Source organism: Abramis brama, assembly GCF_963993115.1.
Source record: "Abramis brama genome assembly, chromosome: 8".
NCBI classification, from domain to species: Eukaryota; Metazoa; Chordata; class Actinopteri; order Cypriniformes; family Leuciscidae; genus Abramis; species Abramis brama.
Genome location: NC_139970.1, coordinates 27105981 through 27129299, shown reverse-complemented (window position 1 = coordinate 27129299; position 23319 = coordinate 27105981). Strand labels below are relative to the sequence as shown.

Below are 23319 nucleotides of genomic sequence, written 5' to 3'. Positions count from 1 at the left end.
GAAACTCAAAGTAGGCTTTGCAAACTTTATTTTCCACTTCTGACAAAGAAATGCACAGACAATCAGCAAGAATGGCAAATGTATTGAAAATGCTTTAACATCTAAGCTGTGTTATCAACTGATTTTTTGCACAAAAAAAATTGACAAACTAAAATGTAAGTAATTATCTGGATGGTCCTTTTTTGAAATACAATCTAAAGCTTGAAGAAAATTGATGTGCGTCATTTTTATTTATCAAGTTTATTTCTTTGCACCACATAACCAAGGCGTTTCATTTGAACTTAAGAGCTGTGACAACTTCATTTCACAGACACATACACAGGATTTAGACCTAATCTCTGAATACTGTGATTAGGTTTGCTCACATGACCCCCAAATTAATTGACTCTACATTCAAGCTGTAAAAATTAAGTACTTCAGAGAAAGAGGAAAATCAACAGTGTGTTCTCATCACTTCATTTCTTAACAGAAATTAAACACAACTAGACAGTTTGCTTCATGCATGTTTCCATCCAATCAAGTACATTTGATGAATGCAATTAATAATGATACACACCCACGACAACAAATAAATGGATGTCACATGGTGACAGGATAAGTATGAATCACATAACATGCCCCACCAACTCATGACGATAGAGGATTCAAGCAGCGAACACAGCAAGTGGAATGTGTAGAGGCGACTGCGGGCACAGGAAGCGCTTGTGCGCAAATTCAGAAACGGCCCATATTTGGCACAATCCTTAAACAAGAATCACATCAACAGAGGGGCAGATTAACAGATGCTCTATAAATTTGATTGTAGTCAGGCTTTTATACAGGTTCACATAAGGCCAATAATTGAAATGTGTGCATTAATTTCAATAATGGGAGGGTGTCAACAACGAGTGTTTAAGATTGTCCAAAAAAAAATAAAAAAAAATAATAATATTTTTACGTTAAAAAAAGGAATGGTTCTCCCAAACTTTGTATGCAATGTAAGTTTAGATGGTCAGTGAATAAAAGGTACCGATTTCTCACAAAATATTCAGAATTTAGCGCAAACTATCCAGAAATACCAAACATGTCCTATAGATAGATTAAAAAAAAAAGTAACAAAATGCCAGCATGTTTAACAAAAATTAGTCTTCAGTAGCAAATCTCCTTTGGGGAACATAATTATTTCATGAACTTCAACTGTAACAAGATCATTATTTACAACACTTGGATATGAAAATCAACTTTGATTCATATTCAGAAAGTAGTCTAGATCATGATAAAAGTTAACAGATAGACTCCCCAAAGAAAAATAATGTATTCCTTGATGTACAGATATGCTCAGCTAATTGTTCTTCATTTAAAATCACAGTGATTTTGCATTAGCTTTAATACTGGACTTGTTCAGTCACTATTCATCTGACCTTCTGAATGCGATCGGTGTTTCGGCAGCACTGCGTCACAGGTTATTCATAACACTGTTGCATACCTTTTTCTTCAAATACTCAAAATGGGCCAAAACATTATCCAATCTTAGCCAATAATGACAGAAAAAAAAAAAAAAAAATTTTTTTTTGAAATTCTAAGACTGAGGACACTCCCATCACCATGAACAGTAAATATAGTGTAAGAAACAAACAAGTAGTCAATGCTGAAAGCAAAGTGTAAACCAGTAAAGAAAGGCGCTCTTTAAAGAGAATCATATGATCCTGGCACACAATACTGACCAGTACTTTTCAATAAATTAAAAGAATATGCCGAGCTGATGCCAGTTGGGCTCTGTTGGACCATTTTAGCGCCTGACATGGCGATGGTGTGACACACTAGACATACACAGCACAACACGCCAGTTACAAATGAATGGACTATGAGTTACAATACATATGAATGAAAGAGCTAAACATGACACTAAATGGGTGACTGATGAATAGCTGCTTCTCTCTAGGACACAGTCCTAAAAAACACTAAAGTATTAAAGGGATAACCCAAATAATGGGGAGTGTTTCTTGTGTGCTGTGCATACGTCTGACTTGACATACAAACTCAAAAAAACAAAACAAAAAAAATAACGACAGAAGAGAACGGTCCAGAAGCTTCATCTACAAAAGAGCATGAAAATGACAAATAACCTTTTTGAGTGGCCTAGAGAGGAGGAGATGAGAGAAGATGAAATGTAAACATGTTTCTGTTCATGTCCACGTCCACTGTAAGCTACTGATGCGGTCTTCTGAGACATGCTTGCAAGACTGTACCATCACAAAACAAAGCCACTTTAGGGCAAAGCACGAGTGTGAATGTAGCTGAATGACGCCTCCAGCTAGAAGCCAAAATCAATCACAATGTGATCCTCGAAGATGGCGATCAGCAGCATGAGGCCGAATCCCGTGAGCATGCCCAAGTTCTGCAGGACGAAGTGACCCATCTCACAGCGTTTGTGCTCTTCGCTGTCACCATGAAGCATCTCTGGCAACTGAAGATGAAGAGAAATTTATATGTTAGATAGAAGATAACGTTCTAACACTGGTAACTCAGAACAATTACATTTACAGGACAAAAAAAAAAAAACAGGTATGCTGCATGTCTTAATAGAAAAATACTGATACCATATTAAAAGTTTATATTACACAGGTTACTATAATGTTTATATATATATATATATGGTTTATAAATAAATGCAGCCTTAGTAAGAATAAGAACTGCTACTAAAAAGCCAAATATTAATTCAGAAATGGTTGTCGGGTTGTGCAAGGGATGTGCAAGATAGAATACAAATACAGAAAGTATTTAATGTTATTTTCAAATTTAAATTAATTATTTCACGTGATCAACAATTATGACCGTAACTGGCAAGCTAAGATCATCTGCATTTTGGTTCTCTTACCATATCCACTAATGCCACATAGAGAAACATGCCAGCAGTGACAGCAAAGATCCAGCTGGTGACATTGTGTGTGTACTGTCCCACGGCCGTGCCGATCACCATGCCAGCGTAAGCCATCAGGGCAGAGAGGACGTTGTATACAATGGCTTGCTTCACTGACATCCCAGCCTTCAATAAAACAGCAAAGTCACCTGAAAGAAAACACAAATGTGCACTATTAATGTACAATAAACAACAGTACAGTACAGTGCGTATAGTTAACCCATGCGAAACCTGACAATAACTGCTGTGAGAACGGACTGTCCTTAATCTGTCTAAAATAAAGAGGACTTTCCGGCTGCCACTCATTTCCTCCTAATTACTGAAAATATATGTGAGGAGCCTTCACATCCATCGGCCCTCTCTAAACTACACTCTGGACTTTTGGTCTGTCACCTGGCCCAATTAAATCAGTCAAAAGCAATTAAAAGCACTTCAGGGTGGTAATAAACCCTTTATTATAGCCGTGTTTAAGCCACAAAAAAAATTGGATGGCAAACAGTAAATGTAAACATCAAATACAAAACAAAATGAATACATCAAAGGCATACTGTTTATTACTTCTGTGGTATTGTAATGTCTGGTTCAGTTTAAACAAAAAAAGGGGAATTTTAAAAAGAGTGGCCCTCTAGACAGCTACCTCAAACTTCATAAAAGCTTTGCAGTCTTTTAAAACCAAATCTTGTTTTAGTCCAGTGTTTTTGATTCATTCAAACATGAAAAAGAGCACAGAAAAACAGCTGGGGCTTTTTGCCTTGATGTTCCTGAGTTTGTGTCAATCGAAAATGGATAAAGGACACCTCATTGGGGATAAAAAGTCAAGGCTTGCACCAGGATCACCACATCACTCTTAAGCTAAACCTGACCTCACTCATTGACATGTTGATGCTTTTTTTTTCAGGGTTATGGCCTGTTCACACCAAGGACAATAACTTTAAAGTTATAATAATCATTCTAATTTTATTAGAATGGGCACACCACAGCTATAACATTAACAGAACAAAGGAATAATATTGTTGGAATCCCTTTCAGAAAATGAGAATCCACTCAACTTTAAGTTTGATCATTTAAAATAGCAGAAGACACCATAACTGCAGCACAAGCTCATAATAAACAGAATGTTAATGTTTGATGTGGACACTATAATCATTGTACTGCACACCTAGAGGTCAAATGAAAGAATATGGATCTGCCATTCTAATATTTTGTCTCTTGACACTGCAGCTGGTTAAGCCACTTACCTAGTTCATGGGGCAGTTCGTGACAGAACACGGCTACTGAAGTACTAATGCCACCCGTAATATTAGCACTGAAAGCAGCACCTGTAGGTGACAAACACAGTTCCTCAGACACAGAAACCCTTTTGATTAAAGAGAAATTAATCTGCTACTAGTTTCAATGTACACAAACTGACCTATAGCGAGTCCATCACTAAAGTTATGCATGCCATCTCCCATAATGACCATCCATGCTATGCTGGCAATCCCTGCATCTTTCATTTCCTGGTCAGAGTGACAGTGCCCATGGTGGGAGTGACCATGACCATGTCCATGTCCATGTCCATGCTTTTTTGACTTGGCCTTTGGCCCACTGTCCTCTTCCGTTTTTACAGCTTCCTTATAGGGGTGTTCTGAAACAGAGATGGCAAGTGGCATCTTGCTGGGTGAATCCAGAGACTGCAACTCCGTCATCTGAGTGTCATTGTGTCCGGCTTCACAATTCGTACCGTCTCCTGCATGATAAAGAAGGGAAGGAGTTACTTCTGTGGTCTGCGCCGACTCATGCAAATGATCCGCTCTGTGCTATAGTGTCTCTGGACTGGAGGATGATAACACTGATGCAAAAACAGGTTTTATTCAATGAATTTAAAGGAAAGTATATTAATGCTGTCTGAATTGTTCAGACTGAGACTCAACCTACTCCGCTCTCGGCCTGGACTCAGACTTCAATGTGCTGCTCTTGACTCAAATGCTGAGTTATCTCTAAATATTACTGCACCAAGCTTGGTGTGTTACACAGCTTGAGTTCATTCTTATAAGATCAGTATATAGGAAGAGACTCGAAAGGATCTTCAGGATATCAACACATACAACTTAAATTAAAAGCTAAAAAAATGGTGTAAAAAAAATTTCATGAAGAAATGAACAACCCACCTTCTGTTAGAGGCTTCAGATGGAGCCACTCAGCATCTGAACGCCTGTTGAGTTTGTGGTCTGACAATTTCCTCCCGATCTCTGCCTGCTCTCCTTTCTTCTTTTTCTGGCAGAGGCCTCCCTGTGGAAAGCATGAACAGATAAGTGTTTATAAGCACTAGGTTCTGAGAAGGTTGTTTCGCTGTGCCCCACTATCTGCAGCAATTATGGATTTTATTTTAGTCTGCCTCAACTCTGTCATTCTTAAACAGCCATGTGTGACTGGTTTTCTTGCCCTTTTTGAAAGATTCCTGTGTTTCAACTCGAAGGTATTGTGGTGTCTCATACCCTTTGGTCGCTGTAGTGTTTGAACATGCCAATGCAATGTTCAATAATGAAGAGGAGGTAGATTCCTGCTAATGCAGTCAGTCCTTTCCAAACTCCATCAAACTTCGTCAGATAATCCTCTACAGGTTCTTCCTCCGTGTGTCCTTCAAAACTGTGATTATGGCCCCCTTGAGACTGCAAAATATAGGGAAACAGTTGAAAAGTTTGACTGTTTGGACCTTTGCAATGGTTAAATGTTTGTTTGTCCCAAAAATGAACTTACATGAGGGAGTAGATGCAGTAAGGCGTCACCACTGAGGGTTCCCACCGCCAGTGCCACCAGGAAGGTCAAGAGAAACTTGAAGCAGGACTGGTTGAGAATGGGCACCAGAATAACACCCAGCAGAGACAGCAGACTGATGATGGTGATAGACACAAAGCCCCACATCCAGACCCACACTGCAGAAACAGAATCAGCAGCAGTGGGTAAGACAGCGATCAATGGCTTTTCACACTGCATGTAGCCCCGGGTTATCGTCGTTCTAAACGCCGCTTTTAACACTGGGTAAAGGAGCGTTTCACACTTGTAATTTAGATGCGGGGTTAAAAAGCGTTGCACCGCTTTTGCATTTCGGTGCCAAACTTGTACAGTGTAAAACGATACGGTGTTAAAATGTTACAACTAGATGCTAGCAACCGACAACCAATGGCGTGCCTTATATTCACTCGCTTTGGGCAGTCACGGAAACACCGTGCGATGTATATAAACAGTCGTTTCTGTGTATATATAGGAAAAATGTCAATGTCATTCTTACTTTTATAGTTTGCAAAGTTCACTCAGAAAAAACCTGATATTACAGTCAGCAATGTGTAATATGAGGATGCGCAATACTAGAGCCTTTATGTAAACAGTGCTGTGCGTGTCACGTGCTGCGCTTGTCCAGTCAGTAACACTGACACTGCAAATATGAAAATAAGGACTTTAACCTGGGGTTTAGGAATGTGCAGTGTGAAACGGCAGTTTATGAATACCCAGGATTAACTGTTAACCCCAGGTATAGTGAGCAGTGTGAAACGTGAATAAAGATAACCCAGGAATCCGTTCACCCGGGGTTTAGAATGACCAGGGTTAACTATTTCAAGTGTGAAAAGCCCTATAGAGTTTCAACTAATGCCGGGTTCAGATTACATAATATTAATGTCTGTTACTATAGTCACTGTGTCAGATTATAATTCGACCTAGCAGCACGAATACAATAGACTCTCTTTCATTTCAAGATGTTTGAAAGCTGTGTACGGTCAAAGTCACGGATGAGATGGAACCCGTCGTGGAGGACGAAAAAAAAATGAAACATGCTAGTCTATGACACACTATACGAGATGAAATGATTGATATTGTGTAGTCTGAAATCAGCATAAGGTAGTACATGTCTAATGCAGACATTAGATAACAGTTTTAATATGATTTAGCATTGGTTCTCGACTGGTTGTTAAACTTTAAGAAACCAAGCTTTACCATTTACTAAGTCTGTTCACTCTCTATTAGCCAGCAAACTAGACTGGTATAGAGAGAACTGTAGATGAATGTATATACTTTGTTAATACAAAATCATACTAGTACAGGATCACTTTTACCTGCAGATGTTGCTTCTTGTGCCTTAGACTCAACGTGGTGATAATGAAGGATGCAGAAGCGTCTGTCTATCTGGTACAGCAGTGCTGGACATAAATAGGTGAACTGCACTGGAGATATGAGAGAATCTGAGCTCAGTCCATACTGGTGTAGCAGCTCTGTTAAATTCAGGCACTGACGGAAAGAGAGAGATGGAGATTTTTACTTTGCACTCATACATGACTAATTTCTCAACAAATACAAGGAATAAAAATCACATATCAAATATATATAATATTAGTACCAGAGGTGTACAAGATTACTTTCTCGAAATCCACTAAGATGTCTGAACAACTAATCTGTATTAAGGAAGCACTGTGTATTTAGGCCAGTTTAGAATCAAATCCTAATTATGCTAAATAACCAAATAACTTCCAATGGTGAACAAAGTACACAAATCAAGCATTTGAGTAAATGTACAGACACCCTAATAAAAATATTAGTACAAAGTATTATAGTATTAAATGAACCACATGTGTTTATTTTTCAATTTTATGTCATCCTATAATAAGAAAGATGGATGAAGACATTAAATATATACTGATCTGCAAATAAGAGAAAAAATAATTTTATTACCAAAACCTACTCTATCAAAACATTAAACTTCAATTTTCTGAAATAAATTAAATTACTGATATTTAAGTGAAAATAACAATATATACCATATAGTATTGAACAATGAAACAAATGCAAAAGTAGTGCTTGGACATTAATTTGCATTATTTTAACGCTAAACGTAAAAAATACTTTACTACTGTTAATTCCACAAATCTGTCATAGTCCTCACAAAAATAAACTGAATAATGCATAATAATTTATATGCCTAGCTTGAAGTCGTCCAACTGTAACTATCTTCTGCAACTGTAATTTTTGTTAAGAAGTGCTTTTATGACGCTAAAATTTAACTGCGTTAAAATACGAATAACCAATCCCTGATCAGACTCGACGCACATCTGAAGAGCACTACCATTTATTAACAACCATAGGGTAAGACAGACGCTGAGATGTACCTCCTCATGTTGGTGAAAATCACTGTGTGCATGTGATTTGACAGACAGATCTTCTCCTGGCACCTCTCTCCTGCCCCTCTGCGGCTGAATAGGGCTGTGATCCTGGTCATCCTCGATGGTCTCCAGCTCCACGGCCTGAGTAACAGTGATGCTGGTCTTGTTGCGGCCTTGATGGGCTCTGACTTTTGGTGGTCTCCTGTTTCTTCTGGGTTGTGTGGTGGGTAGCTCAGTGGGTGCTGAAGGCTGGATTCGGGGTGTGAGCTGAGGCGTTGCTGAGGTGTGCTCCGCGCTGTCTGGACCATGGAGATGAGGGTGGGGGTGCTTGTGGTGATGGTGGTCATGATGATGGTGCCTTTGGTCACTGAGATCATTGTTTTCTTGTGTATGTTCACTACTCTTTTGGTCATGATGGTCATGATCATGTTCCAGTTGTTGTTGACTGTGCGTGTGTGAATGTGTGTGGTCATCGTCATGATCTTGAGTTTGAGGACTGTCCGTGACATGTCTGTGGATGTGTTCATGATCACTGTCTTTCTCATGGTTATGTTTCTCAGATCCACTGTGAGTGGTGCTCTCTGCTGTTTTGCTGCACGGTAGCTCCTCGTCATGGCCGTGTTCTTCATTCTCGTGGTGGTTCTTGTGGGAGATGTGGGGCTTCTGGTGAGGGTGAGGATGACCATGACCAGCCGAATGCGAGTGCCGTCCTTCCTGAACCTCGAGAATATCCAAGTGTGCCACATGATCGTGGCCAAGATCCTCGTGCTCCAGCCCAACCACCCGCACCTCGCCCAGCCCTAAACTTAACAGCAAACTCTGGAAGCCTTTAAAATCCAGACGATCCTTCTGGCCGTACCGACAGAACAACTGGTGAATGTAGTAACGTTGCTCGTTCTCTGCAGGTTCGCCATTGTTGCCGTGTACTAACCGGTCCGATAAGCTATTGCAGGACAATTCTGAAATCTGCAGGTCGCTGTGGACATGGTCATGGTCATTGTGGTTGTGCCCGTGGTGATGGTGGGACCCTCCTTCATGGCAGTGACTGCACTGATGGTACAGCAGGGTCAGCACGCAGAGAAAGCAGAATCTGGTATGTGTGTGAACTCTCATTATCTCCTCGCTTAGAAACCTCTGTGAAGAAATAAAAATCCAACAACTTAGTACACCAGAAATACACCTAAGTTGTTCTATAAAACGCATACGCTGTATGCCGAACGTCACAATAACACACACGTTATTGCATACGCTTGTCAGAGAAAGTGTTAACAGCAGTATGAACTGATGGTGATGTCTAGGTAAAAGCAAATAAAATGGCAACAATACGATTTTTTTTTTTTTTTTAAATGCACGTTATGGACATGGAGTTAAACAGCTCTATATTTAACATAGCATGTAAAAATGACCTGAACCGGAAGCGATGCGACCTGCTTTACAGAAGATTGTTGCACATAACCATATGATTTAGGGGATTATCAAAAGTACCGGTACTTCGGTATCAAGTGGATACTTAAATTTTAAAAACATAACGGTAAGTCTTTCTGGTAGTACTGAGTATCAGGTCAATCTGGTACCTGCTGAAAAGTGATCGAGTCTTTTCCGAAAGTTTGGACTAAACCGCTCAATGCATATGGATTCATTTTCGATCTCTTTATGAACTTTTTGTTGGTGTAGAAGTGGTAGTTGCATAGCGTTCAACGGAGGGACAGAAAGCTCTCAAATTTTTAAAAAAAAGATCTTCATATGTGTTCTGAAGATGACCAAAGGTCTTACGGGTTTGGAACGACAGAAGGGTGAGTAATGACAGAATTAAAATTTTTGGGTGAACTAACCCTTTAAAGTGAAAGTGCAATAGAAGAGAAATTGACAACCCAGTACCATTGTACCGTGACAAATCTGATTATTTAAAAAAAAAAAAAAATCTAAATGGCTTTTCATCTTCAGAGCCTTATTATATGGAAAAGGATGGAGGGGGGACATCTAGATCTATCCCTTTTTCCAGGGGGCTGATAGATTCCCAGCTGGAAAAGCACTGAAGAGCTTTAATGGTCCCCCTACAGCAACTACTGTGAGCCTTTGAGGGGAAAGTGTGATCAATCTGCTATTAAACAAAACAGAGTCAAGAGATCTCAGCATGAGAAAGAGTCTTTTCTTAAATCTGCATACAAGAGGCACAAATAAGAAACATGTTTGTGAAATGGATACGGGTGCAAGTATTTCCAAAAACTTTGTTCCAAATGCATTGCCATTTATTCTCTAATAGTTTTTGCTCACTAGCAAATCTCACAAACAAATCTCTCCAAATGTATCTGAGCACAGAGTGCACTTTACATGCATAGGAATACTCTAATATTAAGAATTTGGTTATAGTATGATTATGAAAGCATCACGTAAACACATTAACCTGATTGCTATAACCAGATTACGCCAATATTCCATTTTCTAGAAATCTGACAAAGATCTTGTATGTTAAAAACAATATGCAAAACCAACAACATGGTTCAGTTTTTGCAGCTAACTAATTTCTTTCATTTCTAACTTTTTTTCATGGGTTATTTATGTTAAGGAAATATGACACCTACTGTGAATTGTGTTTACCGAAAAAAATCTGTATACCTAACACTAAAAGACATTTATATGCAGCAGGGTGTTTAAGATAATCATTTATCAAACTTAACTTCCCTATCGGAAGGAATCATAAGTCTGCCAAAAAAAGTAAATGCAAGGTTGAAAGTACATAAAGATCACATAATAGTTGCTACAGTGCATTAAAAGTTACACTGAAAAAACAGTTTGATTTTTCATATCTGCAAAAACAATTTGCTGTAACAGATGTGTTAAGCTTTTTAGCTTACACTTAACTTACTGAAGAAAAAAAAAATTATAATAAACTCAAGGAAAGAAAACCTACAGACTAAAAAGTATCTGTGCACAGAATACAAAAGAACCAAATTTATTAAATGTTGTTTAAGCCAAAATATCCTGTGAGCAGTACTTACGACAGCCTGCGCTCCTGCCTGTTAAAGCATATGAACTCGTATTAAAGCGTGAAGATGGTCAAAACATAGTATAGTTATGATCCTTCCCCTCAACAACAGTGTTTATAACCATGAGAGTGGAGTGACCTCTGAACCCTTCAGGAGATAGGATAGGCCAGGAGCACAGCCTGTATGAAGATAATCCTGCCTCATTGTGCTGGCTCAATACACTCTTTGTTGGTTATATGACATCCCAAAAATGGCTGATCATTTTTTGGGGGAAAAATCCTTAAAATCAGCACAGTCATGTGCTGCAGAGATATCATAAGACAAATACTAGTGGACTTTAATTTATTCAGCTGGAAAACACTTGTGATCAAGTGAAGTGAAAAGGCATGTGAAATTCAAAGGGGCTCTTTAACTGAACACCACTCCAGTTTGCAAATGATCCTTTGAATTTTCTTGTGAAATATGCCAATTATAGCATCCTCATACATCATTACAGGGAGTGTTAGGAAACTATCAAATTTCCAGATTTTAAAAGTTGAAGCGTGAAAAATGTGATGTCTTTAAAATGTACTAGTAAATCTGAATCAAGATGAATATATCAAGACGGAATATAAAGGAAATTTCAGAACCATTCGGGTGTTGTACCAGCAATCCTGGCAGAAAAATTAAAGCAATTCTGAACAAATGCATGCAGTATCACAACAGATGACACTCTAGTAGGGGTGTAACAATACCCTCATGTCACGATTCGATGCATATCACGATACTGAACTCGCGATATATTATTGCGATACTCAAAGACATATGGTAAAAGGTTAACAAAAAACTAACTGTTGATTAAAATGCTAAATTTGGTATTACATTGGGTGTGGAAAATGAATAGGCTTGGACTTGGTGCTGGTAACCCAATGCACAGGACAATGGTGACACCAGAATAAAAATATTCATTATTTGGAAGCTGAAAATACAGAATTATTTTAGACGAATATGCTTGCACTCTTTCACTGACTACTAGATACATTTAAAATAATGTAGGCCACTTTTTACTGGTAATATAAGACATTTAGCATTATCAGGACCCACAAATATTCCCCCATTGCATTAATATACATTATATTCAACATATAGTAGTCTGACACTACAACTCTGTAAACTTGATTTTTCACACACAGTCATTTTCATTTTGGGCGAACTATATACAATATTGACACTATCCACAATACATATTGTTGCATTTTTGTATTGCGATACATTGTGAGACATATACAGCGAGGAAAATAAGTATTTGAACACCCTGCTATTTTGCAAGTTCTCCTCTTAGAAATCATGGAGGGGTCTGAAATTGTCATCGTAGGTGCATGTCCACTGTGAGAGACATAATCTAAAAAAAATCCAGAAATCACAATGTATGATTTTTTAACTATTTATTTGTATGATACAGCTGCAAATAAGTATTTGAACACCTGAGAAAATCAATGTTAATATTTGGTACAGTAGCCTTTGTTTGCAATTACAGAGGTCAAACGTTTCCTGTAGTTTTTCACCAGGTTTGCACACACTGCAGGAGGGATTTTGGCCCACTCCTCCACACAGATCTTCTCTAGATCAGTCAGGATTCTGGGCTGTCGCTGAGAAACACGGAGTTTGAGCTCCCTCCAAAGATTCTCTATTGGGTTTAGGTCTGGAGACTGGCTAGGCCACGCCAGAACCTTGATATGCTTCTTACAGAGCCACTCCTTGGTTATCCTGGCTGTGTGCTTCGGGTCATTGTCATGTTGGAAGACCCAGCCTCGACCCATCTTCAATGCTCTAACTGAGGGAAGGAGGTTGTTCCCCAAAATCTCGCAATACATGGTCACCCGGTCATCCTCTCCTTAATACAGTGCAGTCGCCCTGTCCCATGTGCAGACAAACACCCCCAAAGCATGATGCTACCACCCCCATGCTTCACAGTAGGGATGGTGTTCTTGGGATGGTACTCATCATTCTTCTTCCTCCAAACACGTTTAGTGGAATTATGACCAAAAAGTTCTATTTTGGTCTCATCTGACCACATGACTTTCTCCCATGACTCCTCTGGATCATCCAAATGGTCATTGGCAAACTTAAGACGGGCCTTGACATGTGCTGGTTTAAGCAGGGGAACCTTCCGTGCCATGCATGATTTCAAACCATGACGTCTTAGTGTATTACCAACAGTAACCTTGGAAACGGTGGTCCCAGCTCTTTTCAGGTCATTGACCAGCTCCTCCCGTGTAGTTCTGGGCTGATTTCTCACCTTTCTTAGGATCATTGAGACCCCACGAGCTGAGATCTTGCATGGAGCCCCAGTCCGAGGGAGATTGACAGTCATGTTTAGCTTCTTCCATTTTCTAATGATTGCTCCAACAGTGGACCTTTTTTCACCAAGCTGCTTGGCAATTTCCCCGTAGCCCTTTCCAGCCTTGTGGAGGTGTACAATTTTGTCTCTAGTGTCTTTGGACAGCTCTTTGGTCTTGGCCATGTTAGTAGTTGGATTCTTACTGATTGTATGGGGTGGACAGGTGTCTTTATGCAGCTAACGACCTCAAACAGGTGCATCTAATTTAGGATAATAAATGGAGTGGAGGTGGACATTTTAAAGGCAGACTAACAGGTCTTTGAGGGTCAGAATTCTAGCTGATAGACAGGTGTTCAAATACTTATTTGCAGCTGTATCATACAAATAAATAGTTAAAAAAATCATATATTGTGATTTCTGGATTTTTTTTATAGATTATGTCTCTCACAGTGGACATGCACCTACGATGACAATTTCAGACCCCTCCATGATTTCCAAGTGGGAGAACTTGCAAAATAGCAGGGTGTTCAAATACTTATTTTCCTCACTGTATTGTTACACCCCTATACCTGTTCTTGTCTGCAGGGCCACTTTCTGGACAGAGCCAGAGCCATGCTTTCTACATACTGTTTTCAGTTTGAACCGAACACTTTCCATGGGCTCCTGTTTTTCAACTAAGATATGAATGAGACGAGCAGTGTGCCAATTACTGAGGTGTGTTTATATAGTGTCCTCACACACATAGGCTGGGATCAGAACAGTCTCAGGAACTTTAAGCCTCAAGCAGACACACATAAGCACAACCAGAGTACTGAAGCCGTCTGCTGAACAGACAGAAATATAGATGATTGTTGACTTTCTCATAAGTGAGATTCATGTTACTACTATGAGTATGTCTGTAATGATCTTAGCCAAAAGCCTTCCAGTGAACAGCCAAAATACAGATGAGCAGAAAAACAAACTGATTACAGTATTAATGCTGTCTTTCCTAACAGTGCAGCCAAAACAAGCATCATGAGAAAGGTCTAGGGTTTATTATAAAATATTAAATTATTTCTCAAATAAATCTTTGACAGGAAACTTGACTATTTGATTTATTTTTTTACTGACTGTTCACTTGCCTCATAATGTTTTAACTTTATTAGTTAGGCTAGTAGTTTTCACTGTGGTATTGAGGCTTTTAAGTAATAAAATGAAATCAAAGTTAAATTACATGTGTGAGTGAAGTAAAAAGTGAATGGAGTAAAAACATCATTAAATGTTCTCTTTTGGAGAACAGGCTTGTAAATGCCTCTCATTACAAGTTTGGAACAATGTTTGTCACGTGTTTCTTTTTCAAATAAATGCATGTCAATCTCACAGCGCTTGCAGAGATGGAGCAGCATTAACTGTGATCGAGCCTCTCTGAACAGTGCTATGCTTCAACATAACCCCAAACCAAACCATGAGATGGCAAAAGTTCAAAAGAAAACATTGGGTGAACTCCAAATGACATGGGTAGCTACATGATGAATTTAGAATTATGTAACCATCTTTAACAAAACTTAAAAAAGAAATACATTTTACTACATCTACGATGGTAAGTTGTACCAACATCACCCTTTGTAGAATCCATTCCTGTAATAAGCTGTTGGGCTAGCACAAGTCCTGTTATGATACATTAAACTGAGCCTCTGAGCAATGGAGGGAGAGAGAGAAAGAAAGAGAGAGCCCTTAAGATGCATCATATGACTCTCACAAGGCTTCTGCCTAGACTGAGCATCTCTCGCAAGTCACGCACGAGTCCACCACTGGTGAATTCCTGTTTACAATCTAGCTTACTGTAAGAGGTTGAGCAGGGTTACAGTGGGACTTGTCTGGATCAAATAAAGCAGCTTTTACAACACAGGCGATCAACTTTGTGGCGATCTGGCCATGGCGGCCAATAATCCTCTCCAATTCATGCGTGTGCCAACCCATTTTGTGATAAGTGTGAATTTTAGCAGGCCACAGAACAATTCTATAAGCTGCAGCTTAGCCAAGCAATGTGGGAATCACATCTCTCCAACCAATAACTCCAGATATATGATCTGTCCTTGGTGTATCTACACATTCAATCTGTCATATTTCAACTGCAACACACACACACACACACAAAAAAATGCATGTCAGGAGAAGCCTCAAGGCTTGAGAGATGAGCAGATGCCACACAACAGATGGGAACTACACATGTTTTGCCAGCACAAGGAATTCTGGGAAATGACAGCAATACATAGCTGCAGTGCACAAGTAACAGTTTGAGTCCAGTGAATGTAGACTACCTAACAAAGACATCTAAAAGGTCTTTATAGAAGAATACAGAAGAAGACGGTCCAATAAGATGGTCCAACTGGTTAAACGGGCCTGTTTGTGTGTCTAGGTGGAGTCAAGAATTAAAGCTTTGAAAAGAATGACCTCTTGACTCCAAACACACACACCTTTAAAATAAACAAACTCTCCAGAAGGTCCAGAACAGCATGTCATTCGGTTCATGTGGAGGAACTGCATCCTGATGCATGGTAGCAGTAGCAACATGGTTAAAGTTTGTTGAGACTAAATGTAAGATTACCTAGTGAAACTGTGGACAAACAGAAAGGTTTTCCACCCAAACCGTAAGTACTTAAACTTTAACCAGTCCATAAACTTACTTGTTTTGATCATACACTGGTTTACATCTCATAAAAGCAAGCAGAACTGCTCCGATCACATGAAGAGAGCAAATAAAATACATTACACCATCAGCTGAGTGACCTGGATTAACCTAGAAATATTTATAGAGTGGTTTAGGCTAACTCTGACAACATAACCAAGTCAGATACAATCAATCCAACATATCGCAAGCTAAACCGGTGGCAACCTTCGAAAACAAGTCCAAAATAAGTTAGTGTTGCTGTCACCTTGCTGAACTGCTGATCTTCACACTACTAGGATCTGCTTTCGACAGTCTATCCAGAGTAAAAATGTGGCATACAGATTAGTTTAGGATCTGCAGATCTGACTGCAGGTGCATCCGACAGCTTACCTCTTTCTGTCTCAACAGGGTGGAGGAACCAGTCATACGCCGTCAGACTCGGGCAGGGAATGCTCTACAGCAATATGGAACGAGATCTGATGTTTTTGAACTCTTCAAGAGTACTGATTTAGTGCAGAGGGGAGGGTGTACTGGACGTTTGTGTTTGTAAGTGTTGGTAGGTGGGTGTGTAGAAGTGGGTGGAGGGAGAGATTTGCACTAATCAGCCCTGAAGTAGACATCAAATGCGGAAAAAAAGCAGTTTAAGGCAATTTATACTAGAGGTCGACCGATGTATCGCCAAGGCCGGTATATCGGCTGATATTTGGCATTTTTTAAATATCGCATCGGCCGATGACTTTTTCTGATTGGCTGATGTGTTGAAGCGGGACTTTTATCGTGACGCTGCTGAGAAGAGAATGCCATCTTCATTAATTATGGTCTCTGTTTAACAGTTTTGTCTAATACGTCACTAAATAGAATGGTTAAACAAAGAAAGGAAACTATACGAAAAGTATTACAGCATTTGCTTTTATATTATTAGCAAAAGAAAGGCAAACACTATTATACTTTCTCATTTACTGTCAGCATTCAGTATACGCATTTATACCATTTAAACAAATCTTTGAATATCTAATAAAGATTTAATTTCACAAACCTTGAATCCAGCAGTGAGATCTTCTGAAGTGCACATTTGTAGCCTGCATGAACGTGTTACTCTGTGTGTAACGATCGGTCCGTGTGAATTGAAGGCGGACAGGAGAGTTCAGCTTCACTGGGAGATGCACGATATACAAACTTTAAACCCTTGATTTCACATTAAGCTGTTGCAACATGTCATACTCATGTCATTTTAACTGTGTGCTGTATGTAAAATTAGTGTTACCTTGTTTTTATTTGAAAAAAAATGATTCAGTGCGCACAAACAGCTTTATATCAGCCACCCTGCTCTCTAAGATATCGGCATCAGCCATAAAAAAAAACAAAAAACAATATCAGTCAACCACTAGCATAATTTGTACAGTACGAGCATCTTGACATCCATATATCCAAGGAAATCTCATCACTTATGAGATCTTTCTACTTACATTATTGTTAACCAAATATACCAACAAAGAAACGCCCATCAAACCGTTTCTCGTGCATAACAAGTCTATCTAAACTCCATATTTCAATATAGGGACTAAATACATGCAATTTGTTCTCATTGCTTTCGGTTTACAGTGTCAAACTTTTCTGTGATTCAGCACAACAACTTCTGTAAATTGGTTTCAAAGGTCAGCTGTAGAGCTTAAATATCAGAAGGAAAAATCCTGCACCATAAGTAATGGTCCAGCGTTTTCACAGACAATGGAGAAGAGAATACTTTGATGCATGTAGTTTTTCCCTGTGAGACTTCAGTCTGTGATGTCCAAGACACCAGAGGGCTATTATCCAGACAAGAGAGGTGATTATCAAAGAGAAGGCTAGATACTAATCAGAGGGATTTTTAACGCTTGTCAGGTCGATTGAGGAGTCAACAGGGGAGACGTATTAGAGGGAAACCACTGAGAAACATAGGCAGGATCCTTTATTGTAGGAATGCACCAATACAGAAACTTTGACTGATACGATAATAACCAAAAGAAATTCACCCAAATAAGATATCATTCTATATTTTGGGAGACACAATAAAATAATAATAAAACAACTTTTTACAAAATATAAAGTCCAGATCTCTATGTGCTTCAAATGATATGACGATTCATTGAAATCAATCACGATTAAACCGATTTGGCTTATTACGATTATGAAATCGCAAATGCTGCGATTACTTTTTATGCGCAGCTTGTCAGTGATGTATGGCTCTGTGATCAGTAATAAATGCTGCTCCATCTGAAAGCACTGCGAGTTTGACAAAAGACAACATTTAATAACATGTTTTTACCTATTCTAACTAATAAACAAACAAGGAAATCACTTCAGGTTTAGAAAAGAGAAACAACCCTCTCAAATATTTTTTTCTTTTATATTTGGACTGCAGTACCCATTTCAACCACTAGCTGTCAATATTACATACAGCACCTTTGAGGCTGGGCATTGACACAAATTTTATATTCATAACCTTGTAATTCGATTCCAATATAGATTTAATTTGATTCAATTGCTTTTTTTTCAGTTGTTTAACTTTCCCACACTGGTTCGGCTTCATTTGCACTCCAAAGCACCGTGTCTTCTTCTATTGAATTGCATCCGGGAGGGCTGCATTACAGTATTGCACTACAGCGCCCCACTGCTCAAACCTCGTTATTGCAGGCCCTTAAAATAGGTCATATGAGTCCAAAAGACTATTCTAAAACAAAAATATTTGTCAACAATTTTGTCAGCAATGTTAATGATCACATATCATAACACCAAACTCGTAAATCTATGCTTAAGAACAGCTTATTACTTAAGAAAAGGACATAACATCACGTTTACCCCTTTTCCACCAAGGCAGTGCTGGTGCCGGTTCGGAGCTGATGCCTACTCGCGAACCAGTTCTTTGTGTTTTGACAGCCAAAGAACCAGTTCTCGGCCAGGAAAATTAGTCCCAAAGCGGCACCAACTCTTTGCTGGACTAGAACCATTCTTTTACCACGTCATGCTTACGTCGGGGGCTGGGGGCGGGGTTATTGTCGAACTTCTTCTCGAACGTAGCCTCCGTCTAGTAATCCAGACGAGCAGCATAAATGTGTTCTAAACGTATTCTGATCCCAATATAGGATCGCAAAGCCAGGAGAAACATTTGCAGAAAGACGATGTAGTCCGCCATTGTAATTGTTATGCTTGAAGTTGGCGCAAGCATTTCTGGGAAAGCTAAGACGTATGGCAACGTACACAGTGACGTATTGACGTTGTTCGCTGGGCTCTCTAGTCAGTGGAAAAACAAACAGGTTCTGAGAAGGTTTGCAAGTTGAACCAACTTTGAACCAGCACCAGTTCCGAACCAGTTCTTTTTTGGTGGAAAAGGGGTAATGGAGAATTAAGCATCTTAAATGTGTCCTGTTAAGCACCTAGCTAAATGGTAACATCTTGGCACAATATGCATATGCTAATGCAGATGTTCAAGACTTAAGATATGACTCTGAATCATGGAAAATCATGATTCATGGAATCATTGAAATCTCTAAAAAGTCCCTTTATCAGAATTAACATGATGACTAACGTGACATTATATGACGTTGCCACAATTTGCTCCAAAATTTAGGAAGGAAGTAAAACTCGAGACTTAAGGCTTTGCATGTGCAGTTAAGTACTACATAGCCTAAATATAGAGATTTTACACTGAATACACATGGTAACTGAATGTTCAAGACTACTTATATAAACCCTTAATACCTGACCTGATTTTTTGGTCTTGAACATGGGAATAATTACTAAAATCAGTCACCTGAAATAGACCATAGGCTTTTAAGGCACACATGTATAAAATACTCCACTAAACCTCAATTAAAAAGTGCTTAAAGTGTTTAATGTGATATATAAAATGTAGATTTTCAGGCACCTGCCAAGACCCCTTAAATCTTAAGACCATATCCCTAACAAGACTCCATCCACTGAGTTCATGTTCATTTAATCTCTTAAATTCTTAACAGCTCTGTACAGGCTGCACCTATAGCTGATCATGTGAACAATCTTATGGGCTGTTATTACCAAATGTGAAGTCTTATTTGATTAAGACTGGGCAAGTCGCGTGATAAAATGCCAACCTGTTGACTAATTCTTGTTTAATGCTGCTCTGTAAAACGACTTCATTTGAGACTGTTCATAGTAAAATAATACATGCAAAATGTTCAACTTTCAGAAAGAATAAACCAGTTGACAATTTCTCAACTTATGTGTTAGCAGCATGTATTAGCCTACTATTATCTAATGGCACACATGAATTGTACCAAAACGTAGCAGTGTTTAGAAATATCCATTGAAAAAACTACCCATTGGCATTCACATTCACCTCAACACAGTGAAAGGACACAATCTGCTATATTTGTTAAAGCATAATTCCAGTATTTAGCACTTTGAGTCTCTTTTCTGGTTTGTTTTGGATGAACTAGAGTGGTGGACACTCGACTTTTCGACTCGTTTAGAATCGCCTTTGACCGCTTCAGAGTGGCTGGCTACGGGCATGCACAAACATGTCCTTAAAACAACCCTTAACGTTCGTTTTCAAAACTGTGCAACTCACCGAATACCGGAATTATCCTTTAATAAGTATGCCTACTTATTTCTGCAGCCATGTTGTTTTGAGCCAATCACCTGAACCTAAATTCCACTAATGACTCTACAGCTGCAAGTAAACGCAGTCGCGACAGACAACATTAATTAGCACCTGAAGAACGCACAGTCCCAATCCCTAAAGCTCATCTGAAATGCCAAACTCCTCACCTTGAAAGTATACAAATGTCGGCAGCAGCAGTCAACAAAATGAGCAGTCAAGTCGGACAACACCTACTTCTCACACTGAACCAACAATTTACTTAAGCCAAGGCAAATATCATACTTACATCTACTGTTGTCAACGAAGTGGAGGATGTATTTGAAATACTGCTTCTTATGAAGACGCATATTATGAATAAGTAATTCATTACATCTGTTATTAGGCTACATTTCACCAAAATCTGTCTTTCCATCCATTTTTACTGACATATTTAACAGATATTTTTGAATGGCCATCAATAGAGAAAGATGCTTTAACTAGCATCTGGCTGCAAAGACTCTCAGGCAGAACTGAAGTCCTTCAAAAGTTGCAATACTACTAAATCGCAATCATCTATTTCTATTAAGGAGTCTGGTAGGTGCATTTACTACTACTACACCTCAAACAATAGGCTACATTGTATATTGTATCCTCAGAGTCTCCACTGATAAAAACTACACTGCTTTTCTGATAAAATGAAAAGAAAATGATTTTTTTTAAATGCATGACCACTCAGCTAGGTATAAAAATAAATAAACAGAATTTGTAACTATCAATGGAGGTAAATACAAAGTGGCTTTAAGAAATTAACACATTTTATGGAGTAATTTGGGATTAAAGATTTTAGATTTCCCTTTCCACATTTTGAACTGGGTTAGCATCTGCCTTTTAGAAGCAGAGGCACTGTAGATCCACAAACAGTTGTTGTGGTTAGGCACGGTTAAACAGAGGAAGGTTTCTGCAGGTGTGCACTGGCAGAACAGGAACACAGCATCACCATTTCACTGCAGCAGTGCCACCATTTGTCCAGTCATTATGTCACATTTCCAGCATTAAAACGTAGGCTAAAGAGTAGTATCTTGTTTATGCTTATCCTACATCAAACTATATTAAAATGACTGCTTATGTCTATTGGAGTAACACCCTTCTAAAACCATATTGCAAATCAAACAGTGCTTGACTTGATTTATGTAGGCTAAAATATAAAAGTCAACTTGTCAGAAGAAGAAAAAAAAAGTTTTCAGCTGGTCTTCCAGCCTTGCCAGTCGAAGGGATTTGGACACTTTTCAGCTGGTCAGGTTAGACTGGGATCTGCCAAATGTTACTCAAAATTCATGTCTGGGCCCAGAAAATGTGCAAAGAAACTGGAATTAAATAATCTGCATTATAGCACCACATTCAAAACACAACCCAAGTTTAATTGGCCATTTTAATTCGACATTGTCAAATGTAATTAAATGATAAATTAAGCATATGTGCACAGACACCTCCAAAAAAATAAAATAATAATAATAATAATTCTGCAGTCTAAGGAAAACTAGCAAAACAGGAACATTTGGTTTTATAAATAAACCAGCACGAGACAAGCTTTAGGACTACAACACCCTTAACTTCTTCACATGACTGATCCTGAAGCCCAAACATACCATTAAACCCCACACTTCCTCTTCACGGCGCAATAAATCTTAATCAATGTCGTGAACAAATGTCTTTCTTATTAACAGGATTCGCAATAAACACGTGTATCTAAAGCAGGGAAATGCAGTTAGTGGAGCAGCAAGTTTAAAAAGCGCAATCGGCGGAAATATGGTCAATCTAAATAGCAGCTGCTAACACTGCTAGCGCCGAAAGCTATAAAATCAATAATAAGTCAAAACATTTTCACGGTTTTATCTTAATACCCTGCTCTCATTGACCCATCTGAAGCTGCTCGGGTCCATGTTGTGGGAGTGTATGAAAACAAAGCGGGTTTTATATAGTTTACCTCACTCGAGTGCCGTGTGCATCTCCTCTCCGCTCGGTACTAAAACACTCACGCTGCGCACAGCACAAAACTCAGACCCCACTGCGGAAATGCCATTCTCAAAGACAATTACGTACTTACTTGTTACGTTCTTACACCCGCCTCCACATTTCGAGGAATGTTTAACGCACTTTACGCAATGTGGAACGCGCTCTATGACGTGTACTTCCGCCACCAGACAGTCTGAGGCCAGTCTGAGCTCGTGGCGGAAGCGAGCGGCACAAAAGTCGGTTATAGCCTACCAACGACTTTAGGATTTTGGTAATATGGCATATGGCATAATTGAGACAAAGCCGCGGTACATTCTCACATTGCGAACATCTTTCAATATGTCATGTCATGTAATTATGGCTGTCTGAGTTACATCCATGAGATTGAGATCTAATATAGTCGAGCTTGGGCAAAGTCCACTCCACTCAATGTTAGAATGTTAGTTTTCCATTGAAATGATAGCAGCTCAGCGGAATTAGCTTGTTTTTAGGCTGATCCTGTAAAAAAAAAAAATCGACTTTTTAAAAAGTAGGCCTAATATAAATTTAATTTATACAAAACAGTGTGGCTTTCATGAGATTTCAAATTTCTGTTGTTTTGATGGTTTCACTGTTTCCACAAAAATATTAAGCAGAACAACTTTCAACATTGTCAAAAGTAAGAAATGTTTTTAGCACCAAATGATTTCTGAAGGATCATGTGACACTGACTGGAGTAATT

At 38.9% G+C, this 23319-nt stretch overlaps 1 protein-coding gene across 3 annotated transcripts; it reads right to left on the bottom strand.

Annotated features, from left to right (window-relative positions):
- Positions 1–11: 11 nt before the first annotated feature.
- On the bottom strand, positions 12–22681 carry slc39a10 (solute carrier family 39 member 10). Of its 3 annotated transcripts, none has more exons than XM_084122802.1 (11): positions 22570–22621; positions 17025–17141; positions 8038–9165; positions 6991–7162; positions 5639–5814; positions 5377–5550; positions 5050–5170; positions 4311–4628; positions 4138–4218; positions 2858–3048; positions 12–2446 (listed from the first exon to the last, which is right to left on the bottom strand). In XM_084122802.1, the coding sequence occupies exons 2-11, from the start codon at positions 17058–17060 to the stop codon at positions 2294–2296; spliced, it is 2550 nt and encodes an 849-aa protein (XP_083978928.1). In that variant the 5' UTR covers positions 17061–17141; positions 22570–22621; the 3' UTR covers positions 12–2293. The 3 variants fall into 3 exon arrangements, with proteins under 3 accessions (XP_083978928.1, XP_083978927.1, XP_083978929.1); XM_084122801.1 differs by lacking the exon at positions 22570–22621 and adding an exon at positions 16379–16595 and having other exon boundaries at positions 17025–17137; XM_084122803.1 differs by lacking the exon at positions 17025–17141 and having other exon boundaries at positions 22570–22681.
- Positions 22682–23319: the final 638 nt, after the last annotated feature.

Excerpts from the sequence above, each read along its gene's own strand:
- slc39a10 (XM_084122802.1), bottom strand. The coding sequence starts at position 17,060 with ATGTGCACTTCAGAAGATCTCACTGCTGGATTCAAG. Across the intron at positions 9,166-17,024 it reads ATCTCACTGCTGGATTCAAG|AGGTTTCTAAGCGAGGAGAT; the intron begins GTTTGTGAAATT and ends ATTTCTTCACAG. Across the intron at positions 4,219-4,310 it reads TAGTGATGGACTCGCTATAG|GTGCTGCTTTCAGTGCTAAT; the intron begins GTCAGTTTGTGT and ends TGTCACCTACAG.